This window comes from Equus caballus, chromosome 28, assembly GCF_041296265.1.
Source record: "Equus caballus isolate H_3958 breed thoroughbred chromosome 28, TB-T2T, whole genome shotgun sequence".
Classification (NCBI taxonomy): domain Eukaryota; kingdom Metazoa; phylum Chordata; class Mammalia; order Perissodactyla; family Equidae; genus Equus; species Equus caballus.
This window is the reverse complement of record NC_091711.1, coordinates 42603303-42615657: the sequence shown is the minus strand read 5'-3', so window position 1 is coordinate 42615657 and position 12355 is coordinate 42603303. Positions and strand designations below refer to the sequence as shown.

The 12355-nt window shown below is 38.6% G+C and overlaps 1 protein-coding gene and 1 long non-coding RNA gene across 10 annotated transcripts in view; one reads left to right on the top strand and one right to left on the bottom strand.

The window, feature by feature from the left end:
* MRTFA (myocardin related transcription factor A) overlaps nt 1-12355 on the top strand; it is a 194201-nt gene that overhangs the window by 97475 nt on the left and 84371 nt on the right. The window contains exon 1 of one of the 9 annotated variants that reach the window (XM_070253663.1): nt 5478-5799. The exons of 6 other annotated variants lie outside the window; for them this stretch is intronic. In XM_070253663.1, coding sequence (XP_070109764.1) covers nt 5754-5799 — 46 coding nt within the window. In that variant the 5' untranslated portion in view covers nt 5478-5753. Of the gene's footprint in view, nt 1-5477; nt 5800-10367; nt 10564-12355 lie in introns of those variants that run through there. 2 more of the 9 variants (XM_070253662.1, XM_070253671.1) reach the window with 2 other exon arrangements.
* The window catches only part of LOC138921140 (uncharacterized), a 45508-nt gene continuing 33378 nt past the window's right edge, over nt 226-12355 (bottom strand). Inside the window, exons 2-3 of the long non-coding RNA XR_011433452.1 lie at nt 676-870; nt 226-529 (exon numbers count right to left, since the gene is read on the bottom strand). This is a non-coding gene — a long non-coding RNA (uncharacterized lncRNA). The remainder of the gene's footprint in view (nt 530-675; nt 871-12355) is intronic.

The window sequence follows — 12355 nt, the reverse complement described above, 5'->3', positions numbered from 1 at the left end:
TAAGGAAGAACCTTTCCCTAGATGTTCGTAGCTAGTGGGTATTTCGTTGGTTTTGACCATTCAGTTCATTTCCTTGCCCACTAAAACTTTATTTTTAAGATTCTTCCACAAGTACTCTAGTAACAGACTCGGAACCACTTGTCAGGAATTTGTGGAAGAGTTTCTTATATGTCTCTCACTGTCTGTACAATACTCTGGATAAAGGGATGGATTAGGTCGAGACCATGCTTCTTTTAGCTTTATTGTTTTGTCATTCGTGGATATACAAGTCTGTGGAGTTGGGAATTTGGAAACTCTGGTGCCTGTATTTTTTAAGAGCTAGCTCACGCCATCCTCCTTCAGAACTAATCGCTGCCGCTTTTACATGTGTTTAGCTCATTGTGCTCTTACTTAGCACTTCATTTTTTTCTTTTCTTTCTTTAATTGTTGGTTAGAGATTTTTCTGCCCTACTTTATTATAAGGCCCTTGAGGGCAGAGGTAGTGTCAGTCTGCTTCGTCCTTGTCTTTGTGCTGCCATTGGCGTTGATACTGCAGAATGACAATATTTCAGACACACAGTATGAATGAGTTGGCTGTTTATCTTTATGGCATTACAGCCCTTAATATTTACTGTACTTTGAAGAGTTAGCTGAAAATACAGCTTTCATCTATCCTGAGGCCAAGGAATAGCTTACCTGTGATAGTGTGGGATCCTTCCAGCTTTGCAGGTCTTGACTGAGTTTTTCATCAGTAGTAGATTGTCGTCATAGGAAAAGGAGGCTGCCCAGGACCTGTAGAGACTTGCCTGGATACTGGGTTATGTTGTCTTTTGGGTGTTTTCACTTTGCCCAATACCAGGTTTCTGGGAGAGAGACTTAACTGGTTGGAGCCTGTAAAATTTCAGTATGATCATTAGATTTTTGTAGAGCTAAACCTCAGTAAACTGCATGCACTTGTGAGAACCCAAATCAGAAATGGACATAGGAACTAGATTACATTTCAGTTTTCTGAAATCCCACAGAGATCATAAAAAGACATTTGTTATTTCTGTGTATACCTGCCTATGCTACAGTCCACCGTAGAAATGGTATCAGTTCTTAGGTTGACAGCTTTCGATGGTTAAAGGATTGCCTGTTTTGTAGGTAAGCTAGGCTCTGTTCCTCTGGTTTCTCCTATTCATTGCCTACAATTCGGGCATTTTCATTGTCGTTAGCACTTAATATTCCTGAGGTTATTATTGTGAATGTCCTTATTTATGTTAACCCTGTACTTCAATGTTGTGGATAATTTTAGTCTTCTTCATGTAGTTTCCTAAATTATAATACCTTCAGCATGTGTTCCAGTGAAAATTGTAGCAGACTCCCTGCCTCTTCTTGGTAGGTAGGGATTCTTTTGTTGTTATGAACTTTTCCCCTGCTGTTAGAACTTTCTGCAGTAAATAGAGCTTTCCATTCCATTTGGCGTACCTTTATGAATGCTGTCACATGTCAGACACTGTGCTAGATCTATTTTTTTAAAAAAAGATTTTATTTTTCCTTTTTCTCCCCAAAGCCCCCCAGCACATAGTTGTATATTCTGGTTGTAGGTCCTTCTGGTTGTGGCACGTGGGATGCCGCCTGAGCATGGCCTGATGAGTGGTGCCATGTCCGTGCACAGGATCCGAACCAGCGAAACCCTGGGCCACTGAAGCGGAGCACGTGAACTTAACCTGGCCCCTGTGCTAGATCTATTAATGCAGAGGCATTAAGCCATCTGGTAAAGAGCAATAATAGAGGTGGGCACAGGTTCTGGGGGAACATAAATGAGGGGTATTTAACATTATCCCTGGAGGGAATAGGGAGGGTGGGGAGAGTGCCAGGATCAGGGAAGGGTTTCTCGAGAAGGCTGCACTTAAACTAAGTTTTGAAGAATAAATAATAATTAGTTGGTAACAAGGATTTTTTTTAATAGAGGCAAGGCTGGAGAGAAGGAGCACAGTTAAGAAGCTATCACTGAAGTACACACTACCGCCTGTGAAATATTCTTGTGAAAAACTTTAACTTGAATTGGATCAAGTCTCTGCATCTAACTCCTAATTTATTGGAAGTATAGGGGTTAGAGTAGCATGTTAAATGGCACCATGGGGATACAGTTAGCAAAATCCAAAATGTGGGGAAACAACCTGATTTCTTCAACAAATAAGCTATAACAAAAGAAAAAGAGGAAGGGGGAATCTATAGATTGAGACTTAAGAGACACATCAGTGAACTACAACATGTTTTCCCTGTTGGACGCTGATTTGAATAAATCAAGTCTAAGAAATTTATGAGACAGTTGGGAAAATTTGAACATTGATAGTTGATGATATAAAGGGATTTTTAAAAATTTAGGTGTGATAATGGTATTGTTATATTAAAAAATTAGTTCTTATCTTTTAGATATACAGAATAAAGATGAAATTAGATGATGCCTAGAATTTCCTTCACAGTGATTCAGTGTTGGCTGGGTACTTTGTGTATGTGGGGTAGAATAGATGAAAAAAGTTTGACCGTGTGTTGATAAATTCTGAAGCTAAGTGGCAGGCTACTTAAATAGCTTATTATGCCATTCCTTTCTACCTTTGTGTATGTTTGAACTTTTCTATAATGTTTTTAAAAAGCTGTTGCTATACTCCAAGCAAGAAATATTAAGGACCTGAAATAAAGCACTGGCTATAGGGATGGAATGAAAGGATGGATTTGAGGAATATGTTAGGAGATAATTAGTTATGCTTAGATGTTTAGGGCTGAGGGAGGGGAGTCTAAATTTATGGTTTGCGCCCTGAATACTGTTACCTAAGATAAGGAAAATGGAAGCAGTATATCTGGAGGGGTTGGTGCAGGGTGATGATACTGGAAGTTTGCTTTTGAACGTATTGAGTTTAAGATAGCCAGGTAGACATGCATGGTTGGTAGCTGACAGGTGAAGTCAGAGCTAGCGATGGATCAGTCTGTAAGTGATAGTTAATCTCAAGAAAGGATGAGATAGCCCAGGGAGACTATAAAAGGGGGAAAGGAGTGTCCCTGAGAGGGGCAAAGAAAGAAGAGCCACTTAGGATTCTGAGAGGAAAGGTCAAAGAGTTAGGAAAGTAGGATTTTTAAGAAAATCAAGGAAATAATAAGTTTTAAGAAGAGCATGGAGGCTATGACAAATCCAGTAGGAAAGTCAAGTGGGATCAGAACTTGTCTAGTTCCTCTTGATTATGAACATTAAAGGCCTTTGGGAGTCTTTAGGGGTGAGAAAGCCTGGTGAATAAACTATATTGGTATCCTGCAGTATCAGGCCCCTCTAGAGTAGGTTAGTAGAAACTGTGGCTCATATTCAATTTGTGTTGATTAACTGAAGAGTTATGATTAAAAGTAAAAGAGCTTTCATTTTATTGCAAATTAAGATCATTACTCTTCATTCCTTGGTGCCAGTAACTTGAAAATCATGTTTACTTGTGCAGAGACCTTGTCAAAGCTTATTTTAGTTTTCTGTGTATGAAATTTTGCTCCTTTGCACAGAAAATAGTGGAACTGAAGCTGCCACAGGAGTCAGACTTTTAGAAGTGTGAAACCTGACGTAAAGCCACTTTTCCCAGTGACTCTGTTGCTGTGCTGATATCCTTCAGGGTAAAGGCAAAAGCTTAGCAGTAGTCAGATTGTTGCTTGTTGTTTCCTTTTTTAAAGATTAATTTTTTAGATTTCTATTTTAAAAATTGTTTTTCTTTTCTTTAGCTCATTTTATCCCAAAGTACAGATGAGATAATGGATATGGAATTGCTGTGAAAAAGTTAACAGATGATTTGAAATGTGATGTGTGATTGTTCCCGCCACCGTGTGACTGTCTGTATGTCCGTGGGGCTGGCGTATCGGCAGCTGTGGCGTCGGAGCCCTCTTCTACAGCAGAGAGAAGTTTGGGCAGCAGGGAAGCAGCCCTCTGCCCTTCCTACGATCTTCTGTGCAGGAATCTTATCATTTGTATTTTATTTCCCCAGAGGTACAGAACTGTGAGAACTTGTTTCACTTGAAAAACCCTCACACAGCAAATTGTATGGTCCACACAGGGACGCAGGAATGACTCAACCTTTGAGGGATGCTTTTCCTTTAGTTGCTAACCTCTGACCAGACTATCATGTCTTCTGAGAGTTGAAATTTATGCATTTTTCGTATGGCAGTTTGAGAGCTTGGTTGCCAGAGGGGCCAGTGAGAATGCTTCTGTCTTCCTGGAGCAGCATTTAGCCCACACTGGCTGCCACTCCGTTGCCTGTTGAGTCATTCCCACAGTTCTATATAGAGCTTTTCTGGCTTTTCTTCTAAACAAGATGTTCTTGGAGTGGGAAAGAAAGGAAGTTTTTCTCTCCTCCACAGAATCTCCCCCACCCCAAATCTGCATTGCTTTCTCTTTTCTAATAACAGAATATTGCTCTCAATCATTCTGAGATTATTTTCTCTTTTAAGGTCTCTGAGTGCTCTCATTTATCATTTGTTTGACTATGTAATCATTAAGGCATTTGCTGGGCTGAGTTTGCAGCAGTAGGCTCTCAAGATACAGACTGCTACATAACCAGAAAGATGGAGGAATTCTAGCTAAATATACCAAACATGGATTTCTAGTTTTCAGCTATCTAAAAATCAGTCAAATGTGCTAAGGCATCTTAATATCCTTATTATGAATATCAGTTAGTAAAAAGTACTGTAAAGGGAATGAATGGGCTTTTAATTTTGGATAAATGAAAATTGCTATAATTTGAAAGGATTTTAGTTTGTTTTTGTTTTTGCAATGGAAAGTAAAATGCCCATGTTCATTCTTATTCAGAAGTTCCTGCTCTGTGCTAGTGGAAAAAGAGTTGGTTTCTTTATCAGGAAAGGGAAATTCGCATATATTGGAACTGTCTTCTGTGTTCCATACATCCAGCAAGATCATAAAGCATTGTAGAAAAGTCAGATAACAGCTGTCTATGCACAGATCGCATGTCTTACACAGGCACAAGTAAGGGGCTTTTTCAGGGGATGGGCAGATCTGAAAGACAGATTACAGTCCAGGAATGGATTCAGATGACTTTTTGAAACAGATATTTTAATTGGAGTAGGGGTGGAGAAATAGTTCAGCTTCTGTAGTTAAATATTCAACTTCCTTAGCCTGTTATCTATAAATATCACAAATGAAAAGCCGTTGGAGCTCTTTTTCAGAAAACTAACTCACTGTACATATTTATTTGTGTGTGTGTATGTGCCTAATCCCCATCCCCACCTCCCATTAATGGGTCAGTAATTGGGCTGTTTCTTTCACAAGATTGAGTTGTTTGGATTGTGTTTAATCTGTTACTCTAAGCTGCATTAGTAGCAGAGTCTGTTGTACTAAGGTTTTGAACAAAACCTCATCTTGTCTTCTTAAAAAAAGAGGAAAAAAGAAAAAGCAGTTGATCTGTTTTCTGAAGGTCTCTCTCTGTAGGTCTCTCCCCTCCCCCAGAGAGGAATGGCAAGGGGAGGAGCTCACTCACTGTTCTAACCGCGCTTCATATGTCTTAACTTGAGCACTTTTTGGTTTCCTGTCGGCAGTAATTCAACTCTGTGCCATCTTGACTTGCCTGAAGGGTGGATAAATTGGTAACTGCACTGAGAAGAGGAGTGAGTTCTCCCAGTCTGATTTGGGCATAAGGCACGAGACTGAATTTATGAAAGCTTTGGTAGCTTCTGAAGACAGCATCTTTCTTCTGTGACTGAATTTCTTCTTTCTATTTGTGGGCTGTTGTTTCTGAGAAGATTTTGTCATGACTCTGCTGGAGCCTGAGATGTTAATGATGGCTGTGCAGTCCGGTAATTCCCATATTTCTTCATATCCTATTTGCCATAGGTTTCTTTAAAAAGGTTTGGCATATTTGTGCTAGGATTGGATGGAGAAGGGGAGGAAGATGGATGGGGGTAAACATCAATTGTCCAGTAAATGTACTGCTTTTTCAGGTTTTTATTATAAAAACAATAATTTTTTTCTAATCATAAATTCAAGTTATTCAGACGTAGCTTTGAATTGATACTTACTGGCCTTAAGTCTGAGAGACCTATGTGAGAGAAAAACCCAATTTGCCTTCTTTAATCAAGTATTTTATTGTCAGTGGTGCTGCTTTTGATGAAGGATAATTAAATTGCTTTTGCTGTTTTATACGTTACAGTCTTTAATCACTAATCTACACTCTATTTTTATGTCTCTTTGTGAAAGCGTGTTTTAAAATTTTTCCTTAGCTGTTCTTTCTCTTTTGTGGTGTAACCATTCTATATCATCTTTTGGTACTTTGGAAATGCTCTTGATAACACATTGGATTGGAACTCTAAGTTTTGGAGATGGGAAAGTTAGAGCAAAGAGGCAGTCAACGGAAAGAATATAAGATTTTTAAAATTCTGTCTCTAAAAACAGTTTTCCCAATTCAAAAGTGTTTTTTAAAACATTTTAAATTCCATTTTGTTTTTAATGGTTTCTTTTACTTTTAGTATTTTTAAACTTAAGTTAGATATCTAAAAATAGGGAATGTTCTTTTGTTATTTTTAGACTTCTGCTAAAATGTAGTCTGTAGTGTTTTCCTGTTTCAGACCATATCTTGAAAGATTCATACAAGTGGCATTTGGGGACCTCTTCCTATCCACTGGCCTTCATTCAAAGCAGGATGAGACTTCTTGGTTCTGGCACATAGTGTCTGTGGCAGAATTGGTCTTACTGTTCTCCTTGGGGAACACTTCATTGTGTGTTGATATCCATCTGAAGACAGGATCAGATGCTATCAGGTTAAGCTTTATGGACAGGGAAGGGTCAAAGAGGAAAGACACCCCTACCATTCTTTTCTTTCTGGTTTTACAAATAAGACCATGATGAGTCATTTATTAGTTGAGTTTTCTGTTCATATATGCTATGTGTTCCAGGTGGCGTTTCCTTTTCCTCCCCCAGATCTGTTGTACTTTGTGTTCTAAACAAGATAGTATGCTTATCTGAATGTTTCCCATCTGTCTTTGATAAAATAGCTCCCAATTAAACTGACTTGGATTTTTTTTCTGCTCTGTATTCTAGTTCTCTACTGTATGTGGGCAAATGCATATTTTATCTTAAGGAGTAGCCATTAGCATTTGAACCCTCTCCTTTCTTTGATCACCTTGTTATTTAGAGATCATCTCAGTCCAGTAACTTTTTAAAATAAAGGTTAAGGAGGCCAGGTCTGTGGCCAAGCGGTTAAGTTTCCGTGCTCTGCGTCAGCCGCCCAGGGTTTTGCCGGTTTGGATCCTGGGTGCGGACACGGCACTACTCATCAAGCCATGCTGAATTGGTGTCTCACATAGCACAACCAGAAGGACCTACAACTAGAACATACAACTATGTAGTGGGGCGCTTTGGGGAGAAGAAGAAGGAGAAGAGGAAGAAAAAGAAGTTTGGCAACAGATGTTAGCTCAGGTGTCAATCTTTAAAAAAATATAAATAAATAAAATAAAAGTTAAAGGATTGTTTGCTTTCCCCTAAGGGAGTCTCACTGTTCATGGCTGGATAAGGGAAAGGGACTTAACATTTTCTTGTCTTGCCTAAGAGCTATTTTTCCTATGGCATATGTTGGGTAGGGCTAGCCACCCATCTGTTGGACCAGCTACTTCATAAAACTTTCAAAGGATAATAGTATGTAGACACTTATGGATGAAATTGACAAGAATTTGGATACAGGTAGAATGAAAGGTCTGCAGAGAATAGTATGTATGTGAACCTCTTTCTTTTGCCTGTTTTCGTAAAATTAGAGAAAATTAGATACAGGAAGGAGTAATAGCAGGCTGATTTCTCTAGTACTTGTGGTTCCTAAGTGTTCTGAAACTTTAATAATGTGTTGGTTGTGTAAAATCGTTACTGTTTTCTTCTAAAGCTGTAGCCATTATGCTGGATTGTAACAGTAATATGACAGCTGTATTTATGATAGGAGATGAAAAAGCATCTGTTATGAAGTCTTAATAAACTAAAAGCCAACCATTCTTTCTAAAAAGTCAAAGCTTTTAGACTATTTATGTGAGCCCTAGGTTTTCTAGCAATAAAATATTTTGACCTGCATGAGTGTATATGCTTTATAGATGAAACTTCTGTTTAATAAGCTTTTTAAAGTAATTAAACCCCTTTAGACAAGATTCAAGATGCAAAGTCTTTACCCTAAGTTAAACTTTAGGATACTGAATATTATAGCAAGGTACATTGTGTATTTGTTGACAGTTTTCATTTAGTATTTGGAGCTTGGAGATTTTGGTGGGGCATACTCGCACTTAAAGACTTTCATCCTCATCACTACCTGTGGTCTCTTACTGACCCCTTGAGATCCAGTTCAGCTGCTACCTTTCTGTGAAACCTCTCTCAGTAGTCAGCCTTTCTTCCTCTCTGTTCCTGCAGGACCACCTTTCCAATGTAGACTAATTATCATTTTTACATGTTTCCCTAGTTAGATTATTAGCTTCTCAGAAGCAATGTATTCATCTGTATATTGGCTCCTGACATTGACACATGGTAGAACTTTGGTGTTTTTTTTTTGAATGAATGAAGAAATCTGGTTTGGCATACTTTCCCTAATAAACAGGCATAAGCCTTTTCAATCAAGATTTTATCGAAATATTTTGCGATGTGTTCTCGCATTAAGAAATACTCTAACCACCGTCCTGTATCTTAGCCAATCTTTGCCCAAAGCAGGTGCTGTTGAAAGCATGGCTTTCAAAATTGAAATTCTTTCACATCTTAGGATGTGCAGTATGCCCAGTCTGTCTTCCTTTGATGTGTATTGCTAAATCTGTGTTCTGATCAAGCCACGATTAGAGGATTTAAAGCATCTGTCACCACTATGGAAACCTGTATAAGATATTGTGATTAGAAAACTAATTATCTGAGGTGGACATTTGGGATTTCGGAAGCTAAGACTAAGGGAATATTAGGGCACAGCAGTGACTCTGGTATATTTTAGAAGAGAGCAGTGCTGGGGCTCAGCTCTTGACTGCTAATAGCTGAGGCTTTCACCAGGCAGGCCCTGTCTGTGCATCTAGCCGGTGTAGTCTTCTTCTTAGTTCATAACTCTGCCACAGTGGGACAGAGTTCTGTTGTAGAGAAAAGGATTGAAGCAGTTCCCTAGGTGTGTTTTGGTCCTATGACATACATCTGATCTTAATGAGGCACAGTTAGGCAGTCTGTTTATTTTTTCTCTGTCTCTCTTGTGCGCCTATGTACACATACCCACCCACCCACGTGCACACACACCATACCTAGATACACACACTCCAACACACCCTACTCCCCCTACTTTCCTATGCATGGGATATCTCTGGGAGGATCTATTTATCTATGTATAGGACATCTCTGGAAGGACCATGAAAAACTGGTAACAGTGACTACCTCAGGTAAGGAGGATGGAGAGCTCGGGGCTTGGGATGGAAGAAACTTTTTGTTCCGCAGAACAGTTGAGCTCTCTTTTAAGTTTATTATCATTATGAGATACCCCATAAATGTGAAGGAATCTGTAGAATACATATTACAGCAATATGTGGAGTCCACAAACCCCTGGACCCATTACCCAACCTAAGAAATAGAACACAATGAATACATTGAAGGCCTCTAAGTGCCTTCTTTGATTTATCTCTTAGAAGATGTTTTTGTTTGCTTTTAACCGTATATACCTTTTGAATATTTTATGTTTTGTACCACATGCATGCTACCTACTCAAAAATATTAATTAATTAATAATTGATAATTTAAAAGTGTTTCCTCAGTCCATTTACTCTCTTGATGTCTATGTACTTAATTCCCGCATATTTCTTTAACTTCTAGTTCCCTCATCGTTACAGTTTGCCTCTGAACTGTGTGTTTTATAATAGTATGAGTTGAAGAGAAGGGAGTAGTAATTAATAAAAATAAGATTGAATAAGATGGTGGGCAGACAACTTTTGCTCTTTTTGGTAATATGTTAACTCTTTAAAGGAGGGCCCTCTCTTTGCGTTCACATCACTTGGGGGGTCTATAGAGCTGGTGAAAACTTTAGAACCTTCAGCAATACCTGCTCTTTGGATCTCTTCATACTCTAAATATTAATGTGGGCTTTTAAAAAACATATTTTCGTTTATATTTGAGACATTTTAGAGCTTAAAGGAAACCTTAGGTATTTTCTTGTTCTCTCCTTTATTTACATAAAGAAATTGGCCTGTTGAGGTAAATTTATTTCCTGAAGTCACATAATTAATTAGTGGCAGAGATGGAAGGACAGTTTGTTTCCTTACTCCCATGGAGTGGTCTTTCTGCTGTAACATACAAAGAAATCATCAGAGAACTTTGATGTATGAGATTGTTTATAATTTTCCCCGGAGATCTTGGTTTTCCTTGGGTTTTTCCATTGCAGGTTTCTATCACTACTCAGACTGACTCACATCTTAAGACGTGGAGATAAAAACCAGTGCTGGGATGTCCACCCTCCTGCCCCTGAGCAGTGGAATCAGATGCTGCAGGCCCCATGATTTCTGGGGGACCTCCATCTTGCCCTGCCTTCTCTGGCCTGGGGGATGATCTCATACCTTGATGGTGATCTCAGAAGACAGGTAGGCAGACAGACAGCTGGTGTCATCAGTATTCTGGATTATATCTTACTGCCCTTTTTCTGACTCATTGATTTATCTGGGGTCCCCTTAGAGTTAGGACCCAGATCAAAGGAATTTGAATTAATCTGCCTGTCTCTATCTTTTTTTCCCCCCTTTTGTTTCCTTTTCAATGAGGCAAGCTGTCAAGACCATGAACCACAGTTTTAGCTTTATTACAACAGTGCCAAATTAAATAAAGATGAGTCTCATACAGTCTTGTTTTTTTTGGAACTTTACTTTTATGATTACCACATGCATTATTTTTGAAAAGATTTTCTTTATAATAACAAGGAAAAAATACTAACAACAGAAAACAACTTTCTCAGCGTTACTCTCAACAAACTAAAGGGTAGTATCAGGCTGAACTCATGGTGTCAGGGGTCTGGGGCATCCATAATCTCATGGCTGAGTCACATAAATGAGGTGGTGGTGGCAGTTGAGTGAGTACGGAGGGCTTAGAAAAGAGGAATACATGGCAATTACATAGTGAAAATAAACTGAGTAGTGAAATTTTTGTAGTGTGTCATAATTTTAAAGTGTTTTTATGTATATTATCTTACTTGATCTTCGCAACAACTCTTTAAGGTATCTGTATCTTCACATTTTACAGAGGGGCAACCTGAGGCTCAGAGAGGCTTCAGGACACATAGTGAGATGAAACAGATATTTAAATTCAGGTTTTTTACTATAATTGCTACTTAACTTATGGATCCATTTGAAATGAAAGTCAGATCATATCCCTCCTCACATAGAACCTGCCGGTGGTTCCCATTCACAGAAAACACCCAAGTCTTTAGAGTACCTCCCAGGTTCTGCCTGATCCGCCCCCAGCCCTGTAACTCTCTGACTGCATCTCCTTACCTCTTCTCTCACTGATTCTGTCCCAGCTGTACCGGCTCTTCGCTGTCCCTGCAAATCTTAGGGAATACTCCTGTTTCAGGGCTTTTGTACTTTTTATTCCTTCTACTTGGGGCACTCTTTGCTGGGTTGCCTCATGGCTTGCTCCTTCATATCCTTCAGATCTTTGTTCAAATGTCACTTTCTCAGTGACATCTTTTATTTTTCTTCATACCACTTACCATCTGACAGAACGCATGATTTGTTTGGTTATTGGTTACTGCTGTCTCTCCCTACTAGAATATAAATATCTCAAAGCGGGGGATTTTTCTCTCTTTTGTTTTCTGCTGTGTTTCCAGTACTTATAAGGGTACCTGGCACATAGTATGCACTTAATAATAATTCTTGAATAAGTGACTTAGAAAAAACTTTGGAATATGTTTTAAGCAAGTATGTTTCTGAGACCATGCCTTTCACCCATTCTGTATAGCATGCACTACCCTAACTAGTGCAGTGGTTCTCAAAGAGCGGTCTGGGGCTCTGGGCATCCCTGAGACCTTTCAGTGGGTGTGAGATGAAAACTTTTTATATATTTATACTAAAATATTATTTGCTGTTGTCCTTTCATGAGTGTACAGTGTAGTTTTCCAGAGCTACATGATGTACAATATCTCCACAGATTGAACGCAGTATCATGTATGAAAATTCAGCCATCTTTTAGTAAATTATATGCTAAAGAGATTTGCAAAAATGGTAAAACAATGGTACTCTTTTTCCTATTTTTTCGTTTAGAAAAATAATCGTTATTTTTCATAAAAATATGTTATTTATGTTAATATGTAGTGGGCTTATTGCTTTTTTTAAAGAAGTAGATATTTTAAATGTTTTCAGTTTTAATTTCTTATGTGATAAATGT